The sequence below is a fragment of the Anomaloglossus baeobatrachus genome, assembly GCF_048569485.1.
Source record: "Anomaloglossus baeobatrachus isolate aAnoBae1 chromosome 9 unlocalized genomic scaffold, aAnoBae1.hap1 SUPER_9_unloc_3, whole genome shotgun sequence".
Taxonomy (NCBI): Eukaryota; Metazoa; Chordata; class Amphibia; order Anura; family Aromobatidae; genus Anomaloglossus; species Anomaloglossus baeobatrachus.
In genome coordinates, this window is record NW_027441821.1 from 421,850 (window position 1) to 448,134 (window position 26,285).

At 53.7% G+C, this 26,285-nt stretch overlaps 2 protein-coding genes across 3 annotated transcripts in view; one reads left to right on the plus strand and one right to left on the minus strand.

Annotated features, from left to right (window-relative positions):
* LOC142259765 (U3 small nucleolar ribonucleoprotein IMP4-like) overlaps positions 1 to 16,740 on the plus strand; it is a 33,374-nt gene extending 16,634 nt beyond the window's left edge. The window contains exons 6-9 of one of the 2 annotated variants that reach the window (XM_075331876.1): positions 1,199 to 1,353; positions 1,426 to 1,520; positions 1,602 to 1,675; positions 16,587 to 16,740. In XM_075331876.1, the coding sequence (XP_075187991.1) occupies positions 1,199 to 1,353; positions 1,426 to 1,520; positions 1,602 to 1,675; positions 16,587 to 16,699 (437 nt within the window). In that variant the 3' untranslated portion in view covers positions 16,700 to 16,740. Of the gene's footprint in view, positions 1 to 1,198; positions 1,521 to 1,601; positions 1,676 to 16,586 lie in introns of both variants that reach the window. The other variant, XM_075331875.1, reaches the window with a different exon arrangement.
* Positions 16,741 to 16,758: 18 nt separating this feature from the next.
* LOC142259763 (tubulin alpha-3 chain-like) overlaps positions 16,759 to 26,285 on the minus strand; it is a 52,587-nt gene continuing 43,060 nt past the window's right edge. The window contains exon 5 of the mRNA XM_075331874.1: positions 16,759 to 17,273. Within this exon, the coding sequence (XP_075187989.1) occupies positions 16,977 to 17,273 (297 nt within the window). The 3' untranslated portion in view covers positions 16,759 to 16,976. The remainder of the gene's footprint in view (positions 17,274 to 26,285) is intronic.

Genomic DNA, 26,285 nt, shown 5'->3' on the forward strand with positions numbered 1-26,285 from the left:
CGCCGTAAAAGCGCGGTCGGCGCGTCCCCGGCGCACTACAAGTCGCAGCTGCGCCGCCGCTCTAGGGGCGGTCGGCGCGGCGGTCTCCACACATAAAGTCCCCAAGTAATCTGCCGGGACTATAAGCCCAGCGCACAGCGCTACAGTCCCCGGCGCACTAGCACACCCAGCAAGCCTGGAGTGTGCGTGCCTTTCCATACGGGGACACAGAGTACCTGAAAGTTGCAGGGCCTTGTCCCTGAACGGCACTCCCGCTCCACATCCAGCAGGTTCTATGGGTCTGTGGATGGAGCCCGGCCTCAGGGCTAGGTGGCCGGCAAGATCCCACTTCACCAGAGCCCCTCAGGGGGATGGGGAAGGAAAACAGCATGTGGGCTCCAGCCTCCGTACCAGCCATAGGTACCTCAACCTTACAAACCACAAGTGGGGTGAGAAGGGAGCATGCTGGGGGCCCTATATGGGCCCTCTTTTCTTCCATCCGAAAGAGTCAGCAGCTGCTGCTGACTACAAACAGTGGAGCTATGCGTGGATGTATGACTTCCTTCGCACACAAAGCTTGAAAACTGAGCATCCCGTGATCCCACGGGGGGTGTATAGCCAGAAGGGGAGGGGCCTTACACTTTTTAGTGTAATGCTTTGTGTGGCCTCCGGAGGCAGTAGCTATACACCCAATCGTCTGGGTCTCCCAATAGAGCGCCGAAGAAAACGCATTTGCACTGGATCCGTTTTTGCGTTAAAAACCGTTCAGGACGCATGTTAAAAAAACGTAGTGTGAAAGCCGCTAACAAAAACAAAGCAGACCCCAAAACTATGTATGATTAGATTGTACTCGCTGATCAGATCACAAATACAGTTTGGTACATTGCAGAGCAGGGCGGGGACCGTGCGTCTCGGGTGACTACTCTGAGGCACGTTCCCGGTGGCTTCTCTGTGCCTCTGATCCTATTGGCTGTTGGGTCGTGTGTCTGTATATGGAGAGATCAGTCAGTCGTGGACTGAGAGAAGCCGTCACGGATCAGCCCCGGTTTGGTCAGTCTGTGGTCGGCCCTTTCACGTGAAGTCTTATAATGCTGCCAGACGCCCTGCCCAGGACCCGAGCAGCGTGAATCAGATGACGAGTTCCCTTTAAGTATCTGGATCTCTGCTGCACCTGTGTGTATCGGGCACAGTAACTCACACATCATTTCCTGTTCTTTAGACGGGCTGATCGTCTGCCATCTTCCGTTTGGGCCGACCGCATATTTCACCCTCTGTAACGTGGTAATGAGGCACGATATTCCGGACCTGGGCACGATGTCGGAGGCGCACCCACACCTCGTCTTCCACAACTTCACCTCGCGGCTTGGACAGCGGGTGAGACCGGCTTCCTGGACCACCATATACATCAGTCGTTACTTTTCTAAACCTTTCCTTTCCTGCCTCCAGGTTTCCAATATCATGAAGTATTTATTCCCTGTGCCCAAGGATGACAGCAGGCGAGTGATAACTTTTGCAAATCAAGAGGACTACATTTCCTTCCGGTACGTGCTGTGGACCAGGGCTGGGTGATCAGCACCCGCTGTGCCGGGGTCCTCCAAAATAACCGCTGCTTCTTCCTGCAGGCACCACGTCTACAAGAAGACCGATCACCGCAATATTGAGTTGTCTGAGGTTGGGCCTCGGTTTGAGATGAAATGTGAGTAACAGTGAAAGATTTTTGCCAGGATCCGATTATCTCTTGTAGGATGAGCAGTGGTCTGCCATCCGCGGGTCTCAGGCTGGACAGAGTAGAGCCTGCCCGGTCCTGCGCACTATAAATGGTACAGACTGATCATTGCCATTAGTGAGGGGCTGTGATCTGGGCCCACGTCTTCAGCTTCGTAGCCTAGTTTCACACTTGCGTTGTTTTCCTTCAGTCACAATCCACCGTTTTGTAAAAGAGCGGAATCCGTTAACTGATTCCGCTGCTTCCCATAGACTTGTATGGACGACGGATTGCGACTGATGGACCTGTGTTGCTTCCGCTGGGTGACGCTGCGTTGCTTCCGCCGGGCAAAAGGAACGCAGCATATAACGTTTATTGAGCGGCGGAATCCTTTATTTTTCACTGCACATGCTCATCTTTTTTTTTTTTTAATCACAGAAACTTTGTTTTGTCTCTCGATGGCCAAACGATCAGCTGATCGCCCGGCAGCCGGCTTTTGAGAGCGCTCAGCTGATCGCCCGGCAGCCAGCTTTTGAGAGCGCTCAGCTGATCGCCCAGCAGCCGGCTTTTGAGAGCGCTCAGCTGATCGCCCGGCAGCCAGCTTTTGAGAGCGCTCAGCTGATCGCCCAGCAGCCGGCTTTTGAGAGCGCTCAGCTGATCGCCCGGCTTTTGAGAGCGCTCAGCTGATCGCCCGGCTTTTGAGAGCGCTCAGCTGATCGCCCGGCTTTTGAGAGCGCTCAGCTGATCGCCCGGCTTTTGAGAGCGCTCAGCTGATCGCCCGGCTTTTGAGAGCGCTCAGCTGATCGCCCGGCTTTTGAGAGCGCTCAGCTGATCGCCCGGCTTTTGAGAGCGCTCAGCTGATCGCCCGGCTTTTGAGAGCGCTCAGCTGATCGCCCGGCTTTTGAGAGCGCTCAGCTGATCGCCCGGCTTTTGAGAGCGCTCAGCTGATCGCCCGGCTTTTGAGAGCGCTCAGCTGATCGCCCGGCTTTTGAGAGCGCTCAGCTGATCGCCCGGCAGCCGGCTTTTGAGAGCGCTCAGCTGATCGCCCGGCAGCCGGCTTTTGAGAGCGCTCAGCTGATCGCCCGGCAGCCGGCTTTTGAGAGCGCTCAGCTGATCGCCCGGCAGCCGGCTTTTGAATGCGCTCAGCTGATCGCCCGGCTTTTGAGAGCGCTCAGCTGATCGCCCGGCAGCCGGGTGATCAGCTGATCGTTCATAATAGTCTGCTGCCGGTTTCCCAACGTGGTTTCTGACAAATGGATGGTCCAATTCATCATTTGTGTATATTGTACGCCCCTTTTCATCTTTTTTTTATCTGACATTTCTTTGTCGCTCTATTGGGAGACCCAGACAATTGGGTGTATAGGCTATGCCTCCGGAGGCCGCACAAAGTATTACACTCAAAAGTGTTAAGCCCCTCCCCTTCTGCCTATACACCCCCCGTGCTCCCACGGGCTCCTCAGTTTTTTGCTTTGTGCGAAGGAGGTCAGACACGCACGCACAGCTCCACAGATTGGTCAGCAGCAGCTGCTGACCATGTCGGATGGAAGAAAAGTGGGCCCATATAGGGCCCCCAGCATGCTCCCTTCTCACCCCACTCTTGTCGGCGGTGTTGTAAGGTTGAGGTATCCATTGCGGGTACGGAGGCTGGAGCCCACATGCTGTTTTCCTTCCCCATCCCCCTCAGGGCTCTGGTGGAAGTGGGATCCTATCGGTCTCCAGGCACTGAGACTGTGCTTCATCCACAACTCCTGTGGAGACTGCTGGATAGGAGCCGGGTATCGTTCAGGGACAGGGCCCTGCTACTTGGAGGTACTCTGTGTCCCCGTGGGGACCGCGCACAGCAACACTCCAGCCTTGCTGGGTGTGCTAGTGCACCGGGGACCGCGGCGCTGACCGGGTTAATATGTGCCATTACACACTCAGCGTTGCTGAGTGTGTTTATGTATAGGGACTGCCGCACTGACCGCCGCTGCCATGGAAACACTGCGGCGCGGCTGGGACTTGTAGTGCGCCGGGGACTTCCACGCGGCCGCGCTTTTACGGCGGCCGCGTTTATTACTAGAGTCCCCGGCTTTTTGCGGCCTAGTTTCCTTTTCTCCCGCCCACAGCCCTGACAGGCAGGGGAGGGGCGGGACGCTGCACAGAACGAGCAGCACTGAGGGCTGGAGCATGCTTTGCATACTCCACTCCCCTCACTGTGCACAGTGCAGGCACCAGTTCCCGCTCTTTCTGGGTCACGCCCACGGCTCCCTCCTCTCCTCAGGACGCCGGCAGCCATTCCTGTCAGCTCCTCGGACGCTGCAGAGGGGGACAAAATCTGGGAGACCCAGGCAGGGACTCTGGTGGCCTCACAACCGCTTTAAGCGGGTGGTCAGCAGCACCTGTGGTGCTAGCCCCATTGTGCAATAGTGTAACATTATATGTTTATGGTATATATGTTTTACACTGTATGGTGCACAGTTGATTTCTGGCTATATACCCTATTGTGTTGCTCAGGGAAGATAATAGCATGGCGCCCACAAAAGGCAGGGGTGCCAAAACACAGGCTTCTTATGTTGCCTGCGCCACAGATACGAACCCGCTACCGGCAGGTTCCACTGACCCTCATTGTCTGCACTGTTTGGCCCCTGTGGCACTTGCTCAGCCAGAGCCTCTGCTAGGGGGGGCCCAGGGGGAGCCACCTGCTAACACTGTTCATGTGACAGGTTTGGAGTTTGCAAAACTCTCTGAGACTATGTCTAAGATACTAGAAGCCTTGCAGTCCAGGCCGGTATCTCAGCACAGGGACTCTGTTGAATCTTTGTTCCCTGGCCCACCTCAGCTGGACCAACAATGTCCTCCTGGGGTGTCTCATGGATCCCAGGCTGAGGGTTCTGACACAGACCCCAGCCCCAGACCGACTAAGCGAGCTCGCTTAGATTTTCCCTCGACATCATCATATTGTTCAGGGTCTCAGCGAGGGGAATCTCTGGTTGATGACGCGGAAGTAGCTGATCAGGATTCTGATCCTGAGGCCGCTCTCAATCTTGATACTCCTGACGGGGACGCAATAGTGAACGATCTTATTGCGTCCATCAATCGTATGTTGGATATTTCTCCCTCAGCTCCTCCGGCGGAGGAGTCGGTTTCCCAGCAGGAGAAATTCCGTTTCAGGTTTCCCAAGCGTACACCGAGTATGTTTCTGGACCACTCTGACTTCAGAGAGGCAGTCCAGAATCACCATGATTGTCCAGATAAGCGTTTTTCTAAGCGCCTTAAGGACACACGTTACCCTTTCCCCCTGACGTGGTCAAGGGTTGGACTCAGTGTCCCAAAGTGGATCATCCAATCTCTAGACTGGCGGCTAGATCCATACTTGCAGTGGAAGATGGGGCTTCACTCAAAGATGCCACTGACAGACAGATGAAGCTCTGGTTGAAATCCATCTATGAAGCTATCGGCGCTTCTTTTGCCCCAGCATTCGCAGCCGTATGGGCGCTACAAGCTATCTCAGCAGGTCAAGCGCAAATTGACGCAGCCACACGCACGTCCGCGCCACAGGTGGCGTCCATAACCACTCAGACGTCGGCATTTGCGTCTTACGCTATTAATGCTGTCCTGGACTCTGCGAGCCGTACGGCGGTTGCAGCCGCCAATTCGGTGGTACTCCGCAGGGCCTTGTGGCTACGGGAATGGAAGGCAGATTCTGTTTCCAAAAAGCGCTTAACCAGTTTGCCAATTTCTGGCGAACGATTGTTTGGCGAGCGTTTGGATGAAATCATCAAACAATCCAAGGGAAAGGATACATCCTTACCCCAGCCCAAACCGAACATACCCCAACAGAGGAAGGGGCAGTCGAGGTTTCGGTCCTTTTCAGGGCGCGGGCAGGTCCCAATTCTCCTCGTCCAAAAGGCCTCAGAAGGATCAAAGTAACTCTGATGCATGGCGGTCTAAGTCACGTCCTAAACAGACCACCGGAGGTGCCGCTACCAAAGCGGCTTCCTCATGACTTTCGGCATCCTCACTCCGCATCCTCGGTCGGTGGCAGGCTCTCCCGCTTTTGCGACACCTGGCTACCACGGGTAAAAGACCGTGGGGTGAGAGACATTCTGTCTCACGGTTACAAGATAGAGTTCACCTCTCGTCCCCCAACTCGATTCTTCAGGTCATCCCCGCCTCCCGAGCGAGCCGAGGCTCTTCTGCAGGCGCTGGGCATTCTGAAGGCAGAAGGAGTGGTGGTCCCTGTTCCTCTTCAGCAACAGGGCCACGGTTTTTTACTCCAACTTGTTTGTGGTCCCAAAGAAGGACGGGTCTTTCCGACCTGTCCTGGACCTGAAACTTCTCAACAAACACGTAAAGACCAGGCGGTTCCGGATGAAATCCCTCCGCTCCGTCATCGTCTCAATGTCCCAGGGAGATTTCCTTGCATCGATCGATATCAAAGATGCTTATCTCCACGTACCGATTGCTCCAGAGCACCAGCGCTTCTTGCGCTTCGCCATAGTAAACGAACACCTGCAGTTCGTGGCACTGCCGTTCGGCCTGGCAACAGCCCCACGGGTTTTCACCAAGGTTATGGCTACTGTAGTAGCGGTCCTCCACGCTCAGGGTCACTCAGTGATCCCGTACTTGGACGATCTGTTGATCAAGGCACCCTCTCTAGAGGCATGCCAACACAGCCTCGACGCTACCCTGGAGACTTTCCAGAGTTTCGAGTGGATCATCAATTTTCCAAAGTCAAATCTGACACCGGCCCAATCGGTGACATACCTTGGCATGGAGTTTCATACCCTCTCAGCGATAGTGAAGCTTCCGCTGATCAAGCAGCGGTCACTACAGACAGGGGTACAATCTCTCCTTCAAGGTCGGTCACACACCTTGAGGCGCCTCGTGCACTTCCTGGGGAAGATGGTGGCAGCAATGGAGGCAGTTCCTTTCGCGCAGTTTCACCTGCGTCCTCTTCAATGGGACATCCTACGCAAATAAGGCAGGAAGCCGATGTCCCTCGACAGGACCGTCTCCCTCTCGCAGGCGACCAAAAGCTTCCCTTCGGTGGTGGCTTCTTCCCACTTCATTATCGAAAGGGAAATCCTTCCTACCACCATCCTGGGAGGTGGTCACGACGGACGCGAGTCTATCAGGGTGGGGAGCGGTTTTTCTCCACCACAGGGCTCAGGGTACGTGGACCCAGCAAGAGTCCTCGCTTCAGATCAATGTTCTGGAAATAAGGGCAGTGTATCTTGCCCTGAAAGCGTTCCAGCAGTGGCTGGAAGGCAAGCAGATCAGAATTCAGTCAGACAATTCCATAGCGGTGGCATACATCAACCACCAAGGCGGCACACGCAGTCGGCAAGCCTTCCAGGAAGTCCGGCGGATTCTGCTGTGGGTGGAAGCCACGGCCTCCACCATCTCTGCAGTTCACATTCCAGGCGTGGAAAACTGGGAAGCAGATTATCTCAGTCGCCAGGGCATGGACGCAGGGGAATGGTCCCTTCACCCGGACGTGTTTCAGGAGGTCTGTTGCCGCTGGGGGGTGCCGGACGTCGACCTCATGGCGTCCCGGCACAACAACAAGGTACCGGTGTTCATGGCACGGTCTCAAGATCCCAGAGCTCTGGCGGCAGACGCCTTAGTTCAGGATTGGTCGCAGTTTCAGCTCCCTTATGTGTTTCCTCCGCTGGCACTGTTGCCCAGAGTGTTACGCAAGATCAGGGCCGACTGCCACCGCGTCATCCTCGTCGCTCCAGACTGGCCGAGGCGGTCGTGGTACCCGGATCTGTGGCATCTCACGGGCGGCCAACCGTGGGCACTACCAGACCGACCAGACTTGCTATCTCAAGGGCCGTTTTTCCAGCTGAATTCTGCGGCTCTCAACCTGACTGTGTGGCCATTGAGTCCTGGATCCTAGCGTCTTCAGGGTTATCTCAAGACGTCATTGCCACTATGAGACAGGCCAGGAAACCAACGTCCGCCAGGATCTACCACAGGACGTGGAAAATTTTTCTGTCGTGGTGCTCTGCTCAGGGTATTTCTCCCTGGCCTTTTGCCTTGCCCACTTTTCTGTCCTTCCTTCAATCTGGACTGGAAAAGGGTTTTTCGCTCGGCTCCCTTAAGGGACAAGTCTCAGCGCTCTCTGTGTTTTTTTCCAGAAGCGCCTAGCCAGACTTCCACAGGTACGCACGTTCCTGCAGGGGGTTTGTCACATCGTCCCTCCTTACAAGCGGCCGTTAGAACCCTGGGATCTGAACAGGGTGCTGATGGTTCTTCAGAAACCACCATTCGAGCCAATGAGGGATATTTCTCTCTCACGCCTTTCGCGGAAAGTGGTTTTTCTAGTAGCAGTCACTTCACTTCGGAGAGTGTCTGAGCTAGCAGCGCTGTCATGCAAAACCCCTTTCCTGGTTTTTCACCAAGACAAGGTGGTTTTGCGTCCGGTTCTGGAATTTCTCCCTAAGGTGGTATCCCCCTTTCATCTCAATCAGGATATCTCCTTACCTTCTTTTTGTCCTCATCCAGTTCACCAATGGGAAAAGGATTTGTACTTGTTAGATCTGGTGAGAGCACTCAGACTCTACATTTCTCGTACGGCGCCCCTGCGCCGCTCGGATGCACGCTTTGTCCTTGTCGCTGGCCAGCGTAAAGGGTCACAGGCTTCCAAATCAACCCTGGCTCGGTGGATAAAGGAGCCAATTATCAAAGCTTACCGTTCGGCTGGGCTTCCGGTGCCCTCAGGGCTGAAGGCCCATTCTACCAGAGCCGTGGGCGCGTCCTGGGCTTTGCGGCAGCAGGCTACGGCTCAGCAGGTGTGTCAGGCGGCTACCTGGTCGAGCCTGCACATTTTCACGAAGCACTATCAGGTGCATACCTATGCTTCGGCGGATGCCAGCCTAGGTAGGCGAGTCCTTCAGGTGGCGGTTGGCCACCTGTAGGAAGAGGCCGTTTTACGGCTCTCTTACGAGGTATTATTTTACCCACCCAGGGACTGCTTTTGGACGTCCCAATTGTCTGGGTCTCCCAATAGAGCGACAAAGAAGAAGGGAATTTTGTTAACTTACCGTAAATTCCTTTTCTTCTAGCTCTAATTGGGAGACCCAGCACCCGCCCCTGTTTTTTTTGTGTACACATGTGTTCATGTTGAATGGTTTCAGTTCTCCGATATTCCTTCGGATTGAAGTTACTTTAAACCAGTTTATAATTCTTTTTCCTCCTTCTTGCTTTTGCACCAAAACTGAGGAGCCCGTGGGAGCACGGGGGGTGTATAGGCAGAAGGGGAGGGGCTTAACACTTTTGAGTGTAATACTTTGTGCGGCCTCCGGAGGCATAGCCTATACACCCAATTGTCTGGGTCTCCCAATTAGAGCTAGAAGAAAAGGAATTTACGGTAAGTAAACAAAATTCCCTTCTTTTGACCCAAACTACTTAAAATAGTACATGGGATTCAAGAATTTTGCACAAAGCAAAAAAACTGCAACTCTTTAGTGGGAAATGTAACATTACGGGTAACACACGGGTACAATCTGATGTCATCACCCCTCCCCCTTCCTTTCCAAATGACTTGGTGGGATGAGAAGTATTATCACTGTTCAAACAAATATGTTGTAATATGATTTTATGTTCTAATAAAAATTTAATGTTTAAAAAAAAAGAAGGGAATTTTGTTACTTACCGTAAATTCCTTTTCTTCTAGCTCTTATTGGGAGACCCAGACGATTGGGTATAGCTACTGCCCTCCGGAGGCCACACAAAGCACTACACCAAAAAGTGCAAGGCCCCTCCCCCTCTGGCTATACCCCCCCCGTGGTATCACGGGTTCTCCAGTTTTAGTGCCAAAGCAAGAAGGAGGAAGCCAATAACTGGTTTAAACAAATTAACTCCGAATAACGTCGGAGAACTGAAAAACCGTTCAACATGAACAACATGTGTACCCGCAAACAACAAAATAAAATCCCGAAGGACAACAGGGCGGGTGCTGGGTCTCCCAATAAGAGCTAGAAGAAAAGGAATTTACGGTAAGTAACAAAATTCCCTTCTTCTTCAGCGCTCTATTGGGAGACCCAGACGATTGGTACGTCCAAAAGCTGTCCCTGGGTGGGTAAAGAGATACCTCATGTTAGAGCTGCAAAACAGCCCTCCCCTACGGGGATGTCACTGCCGCCTGCAGGACTCTTCTACCTAAGCTGGCATCCGCCGAAGCATAGGTATGCACCTGATAATGTTTGGTGAAAGTGTGCAGACTCGACCAGGTAGCTGCCTGGCACACCTGTTGAGCCGTAGCCTGGTGTCGCAAAGCCCAGGACGCACCCACAGCTCTGGTTGAGTGGGCTTTCAGCCCTGAAGGAACCGGAAGCCCAGCAGAACGGTAGGCCTCTAGAATTGGTTCTTTGATCCATCGAGCCAGGGTGGCTTTAGAAGCCTGCGACCCCTTGCGCTGGCCAGCGACAAGGACAAAAAGTGCATCTGAACGGCGGATAGGCGCCGTGCGAGAAATATAGATTCTGAGTGCTCTCACCAGATCTAGCAAACGTAAGTCTTTCTCATACCGGTGAACCGGCTGAGGACAAAAGGAAGGCAAAGATATATCCTGATTAAGATGAAACGAGGATACGACCTTAGGGAGAAACTCCGGAATGGGGCGCAGCACTACCTTGTCCTGGTGGAACACCAGGAAGGGAGCCTTGGATGACAGCGCTGCCAGCTCAGACACTCGCCGAAGCGATGTGATCGCAACAAGAAACGCCACTTTCTGTGACAGGCGAGAAAGGGAAACGTCCTTTAGAGGCTCGAAGGGCGGCTTTTGCAGAGCAACTAGTACTCTGTTCAGATCCCATGGATCTAACGGCCGCTTGTACGGGGGCACAATATGACAGACCCCCTGTAGGAACGTGCGCACCTTAGGAAGACGTGCTAGACGCTTCTGAAAAAACACAGATAGTGCTGAGACTTGCCCTTTAAGGGAGCTGAGCGACAAGCCCTTTTCCAACCCCGATTGCAGGAAGGAAAGAAAGGTGGGCAATGCAAATGGCCAAGGGGATACTCTCTGTGCAGAGCACCAGGATAAGAAAATCTTCCACGTTCTGTGGTAGATCTTAGCAGACGTTGACTTCCTAGCTTGTCTCATTGTGGCTACGACTCCTTGAGATAATCCTGCGGACGCTAGGATCCAGGACTCAATGGCCACACAGTCAGGTTCAGGGCCGCAGAATTCTGATGGAAAAACGGCCCTTGGGACAGTAAGTCTGGTCGGTCTGGCAGTGACCACGGTCGACCGACCGTGAGATGCCACAGATCCGGATACCACGATCTCCTCGGCCAGTCTGGGGCGACGAGTATGACGCGGCTGCAATCGGATCTGATCTTGCGTAACACTCTGGGCAAGAGTGCCAGAGGTGGGAAGACGTATGGGAGCCGGAACTGCGACCAATCTTGAACCAATGCGTCTGCCGCCAGAGCTCTTTGATCGCGCGACCTCGCCATGAATGCCGGGACCTTGTTGTTGTGCCGGGACGCCATTAGGTCGACGTCCGGCACTCCCCATCGGTGACAGATTTCCTGAAACACGTCCGGGTGAAGGGACCATTCCCCTGCGTCCATGCCCTGGCGACTGAGGAAGTCTGCTTCCCAATTTTCTACGCCTGGGATGTGAACCGCGGATATGGTGGATGCTGTGTCCTCCACCCACATTAGAATGCGCCGGACTTCTTGGAATGCTTGCCGACTGCGCGTCCCTCCTTGGTGGTTGATGTATGCCACCGCTGTGGAGTTGTCCGACTGGATTCGGATCTGCTTTCCTTCCAGCCACTGTTGGAAGGCCAGTAGGGCAAGATACACTGCCCTGATTTCCAGAACATTGATCTGAAGGGTGGACTCCTGCGGAGTCCACGTCCCCTGGGCCCTGTGGTGGAGAAACACTGCTCCCCACCCTGACAGACTCGCATCTGTCGTGACCACTGCCCAGGATGGGGGCAGGAAGGATCTTCCCTGAGACAATGAGGTGGGAAGGAGCCACCATTGTAGAGAGTCCTTGGCCGTCTGGGAAAGAGAGACTTTCCTGTCCAGGGACGTTGACTTCCCGTCCCATTGGCGGAGAATGTCCCATTGAAGTGGGCGCAGATGAAACTGCGCAAAGGGAACTGCTTCCATGGCTGCCACCATCTTCCCGAGGAAGTGCATGAGGCGCCGTAAGGGGTGCGACTGGCCTTGAAGGAGGGATTGCACCCCTGTCTGTAGGGACCGCTGCTTGTTCAGCGGAAGCTTCACTCTCGCTGCTCGAGTATGGAACTCCATGCCAAGATACGTTAGTGATTGTGTCGGTGACAGATTCGACTTTGGAAAGTTGATGATCCATCCGAACGTCTGTAGAGTCTCCAGCGTAGCATGTAAACTGAGTTGGCATGCCTCTTGAGAGGGTGCCTTGACAAGTAGATCGTCTAGGTAAGGGATCACCGAGTGTCCCTGAGAGTGGAAGACTGCTACCACCGCCGCCATGACCTTGGTGAAGACCCGGGGGGCTGTCGCCAGACCGAATGGCAGAGCTACGAACTGAAGATGGTCGTTTCCTATCACAAAACGTAGAAAACGTTGATGTTCTGTAGCAATTGGCACGTGGAGATAAGCATCTTTGATGTCTATTGAGGCAAGGAAGTCTCCTTGAGACATTGAGGCAACGACAGAGCGGAGGGTTTCCATCCGGAACCGTCTGGCGTGCACATGTTTGTTGAGCAGCTTTAGATCCAGAACAGGACGGAACGAGCCGTCCTTTTTTGGAACCACAAAGAGATTGGAGTAAAACCCCCGCCCTTGTTCCTGAGGCGGTACAGGAACCACTACTCCTTCCGCTCTTAGGGAGTCCACCGCCTGCAGCAGGGCATCTGCTCGGTCTGGATGTGGGGAGGTTCTGAAGAACCGAGCTGGAGGACGAGAACTGAACTCGATTCTGTACCCGCGAGACAAAATGTTTGTCACCCACCGGTCTTTGACCTGTGACATCCAAATGTCGGAAAAGCGGGAGAGCCTGCCCCCGACCGGAGATGCGGAGGGGGGGGGGCTGGAAGTCATGAGGTAGCCGCTTTGGAAGCGGTTCCTCCATTTGCTTTCTTGGGGCGTGCGTGAGCCCGCCAGGAATCTGAGACTCTTTGCGTCCTCTGAGTCCCTTTGGACGAGGAGAATTGTGTCTTGCCCGAACCTCGAAAGGACTGAAACTTCTGCTGCCATTTTTTCTGCTGAGGTTTGCTTGATCTGGGCTGGGGTAAGGAAGAGTCTTTACCCTTGGACTGTTTAATGATGTCAGCCAATGGCTCGCCAAACAGTCTATCTCTAGATAAAGGCAGGCTGGTTAAACATTTTTTGGAACCAGCATCTGCTTTCCAGTCCTTTAACCACAAGGCTCTGCGCAAAACTACCGAATTGGCGGACGCCATTGAGGTGCGGCTGGTAGATTCTAGGACCGCATTGATAGCGTAAGACGCAAACGCAGACATCTGCGAGGTAAGGGACGCCACTTGCGGCACCGCTGGATGTATGATAGCATCCACTTTTGCTAAACCAGCTGAAATAGCTTGGAGTGCCCATACGGCTGCGAATGCTGGAGCAAACGACGCGCCGATAGCTTCATAGACAGATTTTAACCAAAGGTCCATCTGCCTGTCATTGGCATCCTTAAGTGAAGCGCCATCCTCCACTGCAACTATGGATCTAGCTGCAAGTTTGGAAATCGGGGGGTCTACTTTTGGACACTGGGTCCAGCGCTTGACCACATCAGGGGGGAAAGGAAAACGTGTATCCTTAGAACGTTTAGAGAAACGCCTTTCTGGATGAGCGTCGTGTTTCTGGATTGATTCTCTGAAGTCAGAGTGATCCAAGAAAGCACTCAATTTACGCTTGGGATAGAGGAAACGAAACTTCTCCTGCTCTGCAGCTGCCTCCTCTGCAGAAGGAGCTGGGGAGAAATATCCAACAGTCTATTGATGGCTGAGATAAGATCGTTTACCATGGCGTCCCCATCCGGGGTATCCAGATTGAGAGGGGTTCCAGGATAAGACTCCTGATCACTCTCTTCAGACGCATCACAGGGCGACTGATTGCGCTGAGACCCTGAGCAGTGTGACGACGTTGAGGGTCTTTCCCAGCGAGCTCGCTTAGGGTGGCTGGGGCTATCATCTGAGTCATAATACTCAGCCTGGGAAGCCGGGGACCCCCTTGCAGTCTGGATTAATTCCAACTGAGGGGGATTAGAGGACAGAGACCTCGCCGTGTCCATAGACTGAGCCCCAGGCATGGATTGCAAAGTTTCAAGGATTTTTGCCATAGTCACAGACATTCTATCAGCAAAAACTGCAAAGTCTGTCCCTGACACCGGGGCAGGACTTACAAGCGTCTCAGCCTGGGTCACTACCTCTCCGGACTCCGGCTGGCAAAGCAGCACCGGATCTGAGCATTGCACACAATGGGGGTCTTTGGAGCCTGCTGGTAGAGCAGCCCCACATGCAGCACACGCAGTGTACACAGCCCTAGCCTTGGCAGCCTTGCGTTTTGTGGATGACATGTTGCTGCCTCCTCAGAGCGATCTGGGGTATCCAGCCAGGAAGCGACCTCACAGTGCAAGAAATAAATAAATATATATATCTGGTGACACAGTACACCAATACACACTGAGGCACTAGAGGGGCCAGCTGAAATGCCGCTTACCGCCCGCTTAAGAGCGGGTGTGTGGTCTCCAAAAGCCCCCTAGTCCAGGTCTCCCAGAGCCTTGCGTCCTTCCTCTAGCCAGACTGCATGTAATGGCTGCCGGCGTCCTGGGAGAGGAGGGGGGGCGGGCCCTGGGCGTTCCTGACTAAGAGCGGGAAGCCTGCTTCCCTCTGTGCCTAGTGAGAGGGCTGGAGCATGTAAATCAGGCTCCAGCCCTCGTCGCTGCTGTGAAACAGCGTCTCTCCCCTACCCTGATTGACAGGGTGGGGGCGGGAACGAAGCGGAGCTAGGCCGCAAAAAACCGGGGACTAAATTTATAAACGCCGCCGCCGTAAAAGCGCGGTCGGCGTGTCCCCGGCGCACTACAAGTCACAGTAGCGCCGCCGGTCCAGTGGGGGTCGGCGCTGCGTTCCCACAACACAAAAGTCCCCCAGTAAACTGCAGGAACACCAACTCAATCGTTACGGTCCCCGGCGCACTACAACACCCAGCCAGCCCGGAGTGTGTCTGTGCCTGCCGGGGACACAGAGTACCTGTATGATGCAGGGCCTTGTCCCTGATTGTACTCCTGCTCCGTATCCATCAGGTGCTATGGGTCTGTGGATGGAGCCCGGCGTCAGAGCTTAGAGGCCGGCAGGATCCCACTTCCACAGAGCCCTACAAGGGGATGTGGAAGGAAAACAGCATGTGGGGCTCCAGCCCCTGTACCAGCAATAGGTACCTCAACCTTACAACACCATCCACGGGTGAGAAGGGAGCATGCTGGGGGCCCTATATGGGCCCTCTTTTCTTCCATCCGAAATAGTCAGCAGCTACTGCTGACTAAAATCTGTGGAGCTATGCGTGGATGTCTGACCTCCTTCGCACAAAGCTTGAAAACTGGAGAACCCGTGATACCACGGGGGGTATAGCCAGAGGGGGAGGGGCCTTGCACTTTTTGGTGTAGTGCTTTGTGTGGCCTCCGGAGGGCAGTAGCTATACCCAATCGTCTGGGTCTCCCAATAGAGCACTGAAGAAAAGTCACACAAAACAATTGCCAAAATAACTGGTGTATATAAAATCACTCGGGAGGGGGGGCTGGAGTGGAGTTAAGACAAATTTTTCCAACCATTTAATAGTTTAATTTCCCTGACTTTGTGTAAGACGTCTGCAGAAGCCGCAATGACAGTAACAATCTGAAAAGAAACCTTAAGGCCCTGTGCGCACTAGACATTGACTCTTCCTTAGGGAAAATCCGGCCCCCTTGAAAGAATCCCGCACCTGCGCTAAAAAAACGCACCAAAACCGCAACGAAATCTGCATGCTGTTTTTCCGCAGGTTGGTCCCTGCGGAGTTTTACCATTATCTATGGCAAAAACTGCAGGTGCCTGCGGAAAAGAAGTGACATGCACATTAATTCCACAGGTATAAAAAAACCGCAGCATTTTTTTAAACCCATAGGTTTTGCTGGGGAATGACTGTAGCAATGTTAAAAACATTTTCTGCAGCAAATCTGTGGTAAAAGCCTCAGCGTGTGCACAGGGCCTTAAAAGCAAATAGTTTGATGAATTTGTCGCAAACCTCTGTCACTAAGGGAAGAGTGGGACGGGGATCGCAGGCTTGGACTGGCCGGCGGCTCTCCCCACCCGAGCACAACGGCCTCATGCTCCTCTATGCAGCAGTCACTCTTTGGTGGGGAGAGCCGCCGGCCAGTCCAAGCATTGCGATCCCCGTCCGAGTTATACGATCGTCCGACTCTTCACAGATTAAGGCTTTGTGCCCACGGGACTCTGTACCAGTGGATTTTGCTGCTGAAAACCTGCGGATTTATCTGGATTTTCTAGATAAATCCGGAGGTTTTAGCAAGTACAGACACTCCCCATGTTATCCTATGGGACATAGGGAGTGCTGTGTCCATGCTGCGGTATGTGCGGCTGCGGAATATGCTGTGGATCTCCCTGCTGCACGTAACTGCATGTCATGCGTCTCCACTATGGAGATAGAGGTCGGGACGTCCGTGGGTAAGTCGCACGAATGTCCGCAGGTTTCCCGAAGATATTTCGTTGGAATCCCGTAGGTATGGATAGCTGCGGATTCCGGGGATCAGCTGCGGGAAACCTGCGGATATATCCGCGAGTACAGTGTCCCGGGGCCACATAGTCTAAGACGTTTTCATGTAGAAACCCCTGTGAAATGCTGTGATGTATCAGGGCCCCAGTGTCAGCGCTCCGTACTTATCACCGGCTGTTACTCTTTGCAGTGTACATGATAAAGCTGGGCACCCTGGAGAATGCGGGCACGGCAGAGGTGGAGTGGCGCTGGCATCCATACACCAACACCGCTAAGAAGAGGAAATATCTCACCAATGAATAGTATTTGTGTGTTACCTGTAAATAAAGATCTTTATATAAGGACGGGACGTGGAGAATCTCTTCAATGTAACTTATTTTAATGTGTAAACTGTAACCTACAGAGAACAAGTAACAGAATAACCACTAATAACTGCTAATAACCACTAATAACTGCTAATAACCACTAATAACTGCTAATAACCACTAATACCTGCTAATAACCACTAATAACTGCTAATAACCACTAATACCTGCTAATAACCACTAATACCTCTCCTATCCCATCGGCTGCTCCTTCCTCAGTACTCCTCCCCCTCTTCAGCCTCCTCGTCTACAGAGTCTATTCCCACTTCTTCGTAGTCCTTTTCCAGCGCAGCCAGATCTTCTCGGGCCTCGGAGAACTCTCCTTCCTCCATTCCCTCTCCCACGTACCAGTGCACGAAGGCTCGCTTGGCGTACATCAGATCGAACTTGTGGTCCAGCCGGGCCCAGGCCTCTGCGATGGCCGTAGTGTTGCTCAGCATGCACACAGCGCGCTGCACTTTGGCCAGGTCTCCCCCGGGCACCACTGTTGGGGGCTGGTAGTTGATTCCGACCTGAGGGGAGAGGTAATAAGCGGTAAGCTCTGACAGCCGGCTTCTATGCAGCGTAAGGAGACTCCCAACTCCCATTTGGCTGATTCTTAATTCATTTAGGCTAAGTTCACACTTCCGTTGTTTTGCTTCAGTCACAATCCATTGCCTTGATGAATTACGGTATCCTGCAAAATATTTTGCAGGAATCCAGTTTTTCCCCATAGACTTCTATTAGCGACAGATTGTGACTGATGATGCTGCGTTGCATCCGCTGCGTCACGGTCAGTTGTTTTTTGACTGACCGCCGGGCGGGAGCAACGCAGCATGTAACGGTTTTTAAGCAGCGCGATCCGTAGGATTTCGTGCGCATGCGCTCTCTGGCTCCCTGCACCCGTAACCAGGATACACATCGGATTACTAACCAATGTGCTTTGGTTAGTTACCCGATATTTACACTGGTTACGTGTGCAGGGAGCCAGCGCTGAGCGGTGTATGCTGGTAACCAAGATAAATATCGGGTAACCAAGCAAAAGAAGGGAATTTTGTTTACTTACCGTAAATTCCTTTTCTTCTAGCTCCAATTGGGAGACCCAGACAATTGGGTGTATAGCTCATGCCTCCGGAGGCCACACAAAGTATTACACTAAAAGTGTAAAGCCCCTCCCCTTCTGCCTATACACCCCCCGTGCTCCCACGGGCTCCTCAGTTTTGGTGCAAAAGCAAGAAGGAGGAAAAAATTATAAATTGGTTTAAAGTAAATTCAATCCGAAGGAATATCGGAGAACTGAAACCATTCAACATGAACAACATGTGTACACAAAGAACAACAGCCCGAAGGGAACAGGGGCGGGTGCTGGGTCTCCCAATTGGAGCTAGAAGAAAAGGAATTTACGGTAAGTAAACAAAATTCCCTTCTTCTTTGTCGCTCCATTGGGAGACCCAGACAATTGGGACGTCCAAAAGCAGTCCCTGGGTGGGTAAATAATACCTCATAATAGAGCCGTAAACGGCTCCGTCCTACAGGTGGGCAACCGCCGCCTGAAGGACTCGCCTACCTAGGCTGGCATCTGCCGAAGCATAGGTATGCACCTGATAGTGTTTCGTGAAAGTGCAGGCTCGACCAAGTAGCTGCCTGACACACCTGCTGAGCCGTAGCCTGGTGCCGCAAGGCCCAGGACGCTCCCACGGCCCTGGTAGAATGGGCCTTCAGCCCTGAGGGAACCGGAAGCCCCGAGGAACGATAAGCTTCGAGAATTGGTTCCTTGATCCACCGAGCCAGGGTTGATTTGGAAGCTTGTGTCCCTTTACGCTGGCCAGCGACAAGGACAAAGAGTGCATCCGAGCGGCGCAGGGGCGCCGTACGAGAAATGTAGAATCTGAGTGCTCTCACCAGATCTAACAAGTGCAAATCCTTTTCACATTGGTGAACTGGATGAGGACAAAAAGAGGGTAAGGAGATATCCTGATTGAGATGAAAGGGGGATACCACCTTAGGGAGAAATTCCGGAACCGGACGCAGAACCACCTTGTCCTGGTGAAACACCAGGAAGAAGGGAATTTTGTTACTTACCGTAAATTCCTTTTCTTCTAGCTCTTATTGGGAGACCCAGACGATTGGGGTATAGCTACTGCCCTCCGGAGGCCACACAAAGCACTACACTAAAAAGTGCAAGGCCCCTCCCCTTCTGGCTATACCCCCCCGTGGTATCACGGGTACTCCAGTTTTAGTGCCAAAGCAAGAAGGAGGAAGCCAATAACTGGTTTAAACAAATTAACTCCGAGAAACATCGGAGAACTGAAAAACCGTTCAACATGAACAACATGTGTACCCGCAAACAACAAAGAAATCCCGAAGGACAACAGGGCGGGTGCTGGGTCTCCCAATAAGAGCTAGAAGAAAAGGAATTTACGGTAAGTAACAAAATTCCCTTCTTCTTCAGCGCTCTATTGGGAGACCCAGACGATTGGGACGTCCAAAAGCTGTCCCTGGGTGGGTAAAGAAATACCTCATGTTAGAGCTGCAAAAACAGCCCTCCCCTACGGGGATGTCACTGCCGCCTGCAGGACTCTTCTACCTAAGCTGGCATCCGCCGAAGCATAGGTATGCACCTGATAATGCTTGGTGAAAGTGTGCAGACTGGACCAGGTTGCTGCCTGGCACACCTGTTGAGCCGAAGCCTGGTGTCGTAATGCCCAGGACGCACCCACAGCTCTGGTTGAGTGGGCTTTTAGCCCTGAAGGAACCGGAAGCCCCGCAGAGCGGTAGGCCTCTAGAATTGGTTCTTTGATCCATCGAGCCAGGGTGGCTTTAGAAGCCTGCAACCCCTTGCGCGGACCAGCGACAAGGACAAAAAGTGCATCGGAACGGCGTATGGGCGCCGTTCGGGAAATGTAGATTCTGAGTGCTCTCACCAGATCTAGCAAACGTAAGTCCTTTTCATACCGGTGAACCGGATGAGGGTAAAAGGAAGGCAAGGATATATCCTGATTAAGATGAAACGAGGATACGACCTTAGGGAGAAACTCCGGAATGGGGCGCAGCACTACCTTGTCCTGGTGGAACACCAGGAAAGGAGCCTTGGATGACAAAGCTGCCAGCTCAGACACTCGCCGAAGCGATGTGATCGCGACAAGAAACGCCACTTTCTGTGACAGGCGAGAAAAGGAAGCGTCCTTTAGAGGCTCGAAGGGCGGCTTTTGCAGAGCAACAAGTACTCTGTTCAGATCCCATGGATCTAACGGCCGCTTGTACGGGGGCACAATATGACAGACCCCCTGTAGGAACGTGCGCACCTTAGGAAGACGCGCTAGACGCTTCTGAAAAAACACAGACAGTGCCGAGACTTGCCCTTTAAGGGAACTGAGCGACAAGCCCTTTTCCAACCCCGATTGCAGGAAGGAAAGAAAGGTGGGCAATGCAAATGGCCAAGGGGATACTCTCTGTGCAGAGCACCAAGATAAGAAAATCTTCCACGTCCTGTGGTAGATCTTAGCAGACGTTGACTTCCTAGCTTGTCTCATTGTGGCTACGACTCCTTGAGATAATCCTGCAGACGCTAGAATCCAGGACTCAATGGCCACACAGTCAGGTTCAGGGCCGCAGAATTCTGATGGAAAAACGGCCCTTGGGACAGTAAGTCTGGTCGGTCTGGCAGTGACCACGGTCGACCGACCGTGAGATGCCACAGATCCGGATACCACGATCTCCTCGGCCAGTCTGGGGCGACGAGTATGACGCGGCTGCAATCGGATCTGATCTTGCGTAACACTCTGGGCAAGAGTGCCAGAGGTGGAAACACATAAGGGAGCCGGAACTGCGACCAATCTTGCACTAGGGCGTCTGCCGCCAGAGCTCTTTGATCGCGCGACCTCGCCATGAATGCCGGGACCTTGTTGTTGTGCCGGGACGCCATTAGGTCGACGTCCGGCACTCCCCATCGGCGACAGATTTCCTGAAACACTTCCGGGTGAAGGGACCATTCCCCTGCGTCCATGCCCTGGCGACTGAGGAAGTCTGCTTCCCAGTTTTCTACGCCGGGGATGTGAACTGCGGATATGGTGGAGGCCGTGGCTTCCACCCACATCAGAATCCGCCGGACTTCCTGGAAGGCTTGCCGACTGCGTGTCCCCCCTTGGTGGTTGATGTATGCCACCGCTGTGGAGTTGTCCGACTGAATTCGGATCTGCCTTCCTTCCAGCCACTGCTGGAAGGCTAGTAGGGCAAGATACACTGCTCTGATTTCCAGAACATTGATCTGAAGGGTGGACTCCTGCGGAGTCCACGTCCCCTGAGCCCTGTGGTGGAGAAACACTGCTCCCCACCCTGACAGACTCGCATCTGTCGTGACCACTGCCCAGGATGGGGGCAGGAAGGATCTTCCCTGAGACAATGAGGTGGGAAGGAGCCACCATTGTAGAGAGTCCTTGGCCGTCTGGGAAAGAGAGACTTTCCTGTCCAGGGACGTTGACTTCCCGTCCCATTGGCGGAGAATGTCCCATTGAAGTGGGCGCAGATGAAACTGCGCAAAGGGAACTGCTTCCATGGCTGCCACCATCTTCCCGAGGAAGTGCATGAGGCGCCGTAAGGGGTGCGACTGGCCCTGAAGGAGGGATTGCACCCCTGTCTGTAGTGACCGCTGCTTGTTCAGCGGAAGCTTCACTCTCGCTGCTCGAGTATGGAACTCCATGCCAAGATACGTTAGTGACTGTGTCGGAGACAGATTCGACTTTGGAAAGTTGATGATCCATCCGAACGTCTGTAGAGTCTCCAGTGTAGCATGTAGACTGAGTTGGCATGCCTCTTGAGAGGGTGCCTTGACAAGTAGATCGTCTAGGTAAGGGATCACCGAGTGTCCCTGAGAGTGCAAGACTGCTACCACTGCCGCCATGACCTTGGTGAAAACCCGTGGGGCTGTCGCCAGACCGAATGGCAGAGCTACGAACTGAAGATGTTCGTTTCCTATCACAAAACGTAGAAAACGTTGATGTTCCGTAGCAATTGGCACGTGGAGATAAGCATCTTTGATGTCTATTGAGGCAAGGAAGTCTCCTTGAGACATTGAGGCAACGACAGAGCGGAGGGTTTCCATCCGGAACCGCCTGGCGTGCACATGTTTGTTGAGCAGCTTTAGATCCAGAACAGGACGGAACGAGCCGTCCTTTTTTGGAACCACAAAGAGATTGGAGTAAAACCCTCGCCCTTGTTCCTGAGGCGGTACAGGGACCACTACTCCTTCCGCTCTTAGGGAGTCCACCGCCTGCAGCAGGGCATCTGCTCGGTCTGGATGTGGGGAGGTTCTGAAGAACCGAGCTGGAGGACGAGAACTGAACTCGATTCTGTACCCGCGAGACAAAATGTCTGTCACCCACCGGTCTTTGACCTGTGACATCCAAATGACGGAAAAGCGGGAGAGCCTGCCCCCGACCGGAGATGCGGAGGGGGGGAGCTGGAAGTCATGAGGTAGCCGCTTTGGAAGCGGTTCCTCCATTTGCTTTCTTGGGGCGCGCGTGAGCCCGCCAGGAATCTGAGCTTCTTTGCGTCCTCTGAGTCCCTTTGGACGAGGAGAATTGTGTCTTGCCCGAACCTCGAAAGGACTGAAACCTCTGCTGCCACTTTTTCTGCTGAGGTTTGCTTGTTCTGGGCTGGGGTAAAGAAGAGTCTTTACCCTTGGACTGTTTAATGATGTCAGCCAATGGTTCGCCAAACAGTCTATCTCTAGATAAAGGCAGGCTGGTTAAACATTTTTTGGAACCAGCATCTGCTTTCCAGTCCTTTAACCACAAGGCTCTGCGCAAAACTACCGAATTGGCGGACGCCATTGAGGTGCGGCTGGTAGATTCTAGGACCGCATTGATAGCGTAAGACGCAAACGCGGACATCTGCGAGGTAAGGGACGCCACTTGCGGCCCCGCTGGATGTAAGATAGCATCCACTTTTGCTAAACCAGCTGAAATAGCTTGGAGTGCCCATACGGCTGCGAATGCTGGAGCAAACGACGCGCCGATAGCTTCATAGACAGATTTTAACCAGAGGTCCATCTGTCTGTCATTGGCATCCTTAAGTGAAGCGCCATCCTCCACTGCAACTATGGATCTAGCTGCAAGTTTGGAAATCGGGGGGTCAACTTTTGGACACTGGGTCCAGCGCTTGACCACATCAGGGGGGAAAGGAAAACGTGTATCCTTAGAACGTTTAGCGAAACGCCTTTCTGGATGAGCGTCGTGTTTCTGGATTGACTCTCTGAAGTCAGAGTGATCCAAGAAAGCACTTAATTTACGCTTGGGATAGAGGAAACGAAACTTCTCCTGCTCTGCAGCTGCCTCCTCTGCTGAAGGGGCTGGGGGAGAAATATCTAACAGTCTATTGATGGCTGAGATAAGATCGTTTACCATGGCGTCCCCATCCGGGGTATCCAGATTGAGAGGGGTTCCAGGATAAGACTCCTGATCACTCTCATCAGACGCATCACAGGGAGACTGATTGCGCTGAGACCCTGAGCAGTGTGATGACGTTGAGGGTCTTTCCCAGCGAGCTCGCTTAGGGTGGCTGGGGCTATCATCTGAGTCATAATACTCAGCCTGTGAAGCCCGGGGACCCCCTTGCAGTCTGGATTAAATCCAACTGAGGGGGATTAGAGGACAGAGACCTCGCCGTGTCCATAGACTGAGCCCCAGGCATGGATTGCAAAGTTTCAAGGATTTTTGCCATAGTCACAGACATATTATCAGCAAAAACTGCAAAGTCTGTCCCTGACACCGGGGCAGGACTTACAGGCGTCTCAGCCTGGGTCACTATCTCTCCTGACTCCGGCTGGCGAAGCAGCACCGGGTCTGAGCATTGCACACAATGGGGGTCCTTGGAGCCTGCTGGTAGAGCAGCCCCACATGCTGCACACGCAGTGTACACAGCCCTAGCCTTGGCAGCCTTGCGTTTTGTGGATGACATGTTGCTGCCTCCTCAGAGCGATCTGGGTATACAGCCAGGAAGCGACCTCACAGTGCAAGCAATAAGGAAATATATATATATATATATATATGTCCAGTGACACAGTACACTAATACACACTGAGGCACTAGAGGGGCCAGCTGAAAAGCCGCTTACCGCCCGCTTAAGAGCGGGTGTGTGAACTCCAAAGCCCCCTAGTCCAGGTCTCCCAGAGCCTTGCGTCCTTCCTCCAGCCAGACATGCATGTAATGGCTGCCGGCGTCCTGAGAGAGGAGGGGGGGCGGGCCCTGGGCGTTCCTGGCTAAGAGCGGGAAGCCTGCTTCCCTCTGTGCCTAGTGAGAGGGCTGGAGCATGTAAATCAGGCTCCAGCCCTCGTCGCTGCCGTGAAACAGCGTCTCTCCCCTACCCTGATTGACAGGGTGGGGGCGGGAACGAATCGGAGCTGCCGGCGTCCTAGGCCGCAAAAGCCGGGGACTAGATTTATAAACGCCACCGCCGTAAAAGCGCGGTCGGCGTGTCCCCGGCGAACTAAAAGTCACAGCAGCGCCGCCGGTCCAGCGGGGGTCGGCGCTGCGTTCCCACACACAGAATAAAGTCCCCCAGTTAAACTGTAGGAACACTAGCTCTAGCGTTACTGTCCCCGGCGCACTACAACACCCAGCCAGCCCGGAGTGTGTCTGTGCCTGCCGGGGACACAGAGTACCTGTATGATGCAGGGCCATGTCCCTGATGGTACTCCTGCTCGGCATCCACCAGGTTCTATGGGTCTGTGGATGGAGCCCGGCGTCAGAGCTTTGAGGCCGGCAGGATCCCACTTCCACAGAGCCCTACAAGGGGATGTGGAAGGAAAACAGCATGTGGGGCTCCAGCCTCTGTACCAGCAATAGGTACCTCAACCTTACAACACCATCAACGGGTGAGAAGGGAGCATGCTGGGGGCCCTATATGGGCCCTCTTTTCTTCCATCCGAAATAGTCAGCAGCTACTGCTGACTAAAAACTGTGGAGCTATGCATGGAATGTCTGACCTCCTTCGCACAAAGCTTGAAAACTGGAGTACCCGTGATACCACGGGGGGGTATAGCCTGAAGGGGAGGGGCCTTGCACTTTTTAGTGTAGTGCTTTGTGTGGCCTCCGGAGGGCAGTAGCTATACCCCAATCGTCTGGGTCTCCCAATAGAGCGCTGAAGAAAGGGGCTTTGCATGACAGCGCTGCTAGCTCAGACACTCTCCGAAGTGAAGTGACTGCTACTAGGAAAACCACTTTCTGCGAAAGGCGTGAGAGAGAAATATCCCTCATTGGCTCGAACGGTGGTTTCTGAAGAGCCATCAGCACCCTGTTCAGATCCCAGGGTTCTAACGGACGCTTGTAAGGAGGGACGATGTGACAAACCCCCTGCAGGAACGTGCGCACCTGTGGAAGTCTGGCCAGGCGCTTCTGAAAAAACACAGAGAGCGCAGAGACTTGTCCCTTAAGGGAGCCGAGCGACAAACCCTTTTCCAATCCGGATTGAAGGAAGGACAGAAAAGTGGGCAAGGTAAATGGCCAGGGAGAAAAACCCTGAGCAGAGCACCACGACAGGAATATCTTCCACGTCCTATGGTAGATCTTGGCGGACGTTGACTTCCTAGCCTGTCTCATAGTGGCAATGACCTCTTGAGATAACCCTGAAGACGCTAGGATCCAGGACTCAATGGCCACACAGTCAGGTTGAGGGCCGCAAAATTCAGATGGAAAAACGGCCCTTGAGACAGCAAGTCTGGTCGATCTGGTAGTGCCCACGGTTGGCCGACCGTGAGATGCCACAGATCCGGGTACCACGACCTCCTCGGCCAGTCTGGAGCGACGAGGATGGCGCGGCAGCAGTCGGTCCTGATCTTGCGTAACACTCTGGGCAACAGTGCCAGAGGGGGAAACACATAAGGGAGTTGAAACTGCGACCAATCCTGAACTAAGGCGTCTGCCGCCAGAGCTCTGTGATCTTGAGACCGTGCCATGAATGTCGGGACCTTGTTGTTGTGCCGGGACGCCATTAGGTCGACGTCCGGCATGCCCCAGCGGCAACAGATCTCCTGAAACACGTCCGGGTGAAGGGACCATTCCCCTGCGTCCATGCCCTGGCGACTGAGATAATCTGCTTCCCAGTTTTCTACGCCCGGGATGTGAACTGCGGATATGGTGGAGGCTGTGGCTTCCACCCACAGCAGAATCCGCCGGACTTCCTGGAAGGCTTGCCGACTGCGTGTGCCGCCTTGGTGGTTGATGTATGCCACCGCTGTGGAGTTGTCCGACTGAATTCGGATCTGTTTGCCTTCCAGCCACGGCTGGAACGCCTTTAGGGCAAGATACACTGCCCGTATCTCCAGAACATTGATCTGAAGGGAGGACTCTGTCTGAGTCCAAGTCCCCTGAGCCCTGTGGTGGAGAAAGACCGCTCCCCACCCTGACAGGCTCGCGTCCGTCGTGACCACCGCCCAGGATGGGGGCAGGAAGGATTTCCCCTTCGACAGAGAAGTGGGGAGAAGCCACCACTGAAGGGAAGCTTTGGCTGCCCGAGAAAGGGAGACGTTCCTGTCGAGGGATGTCGAC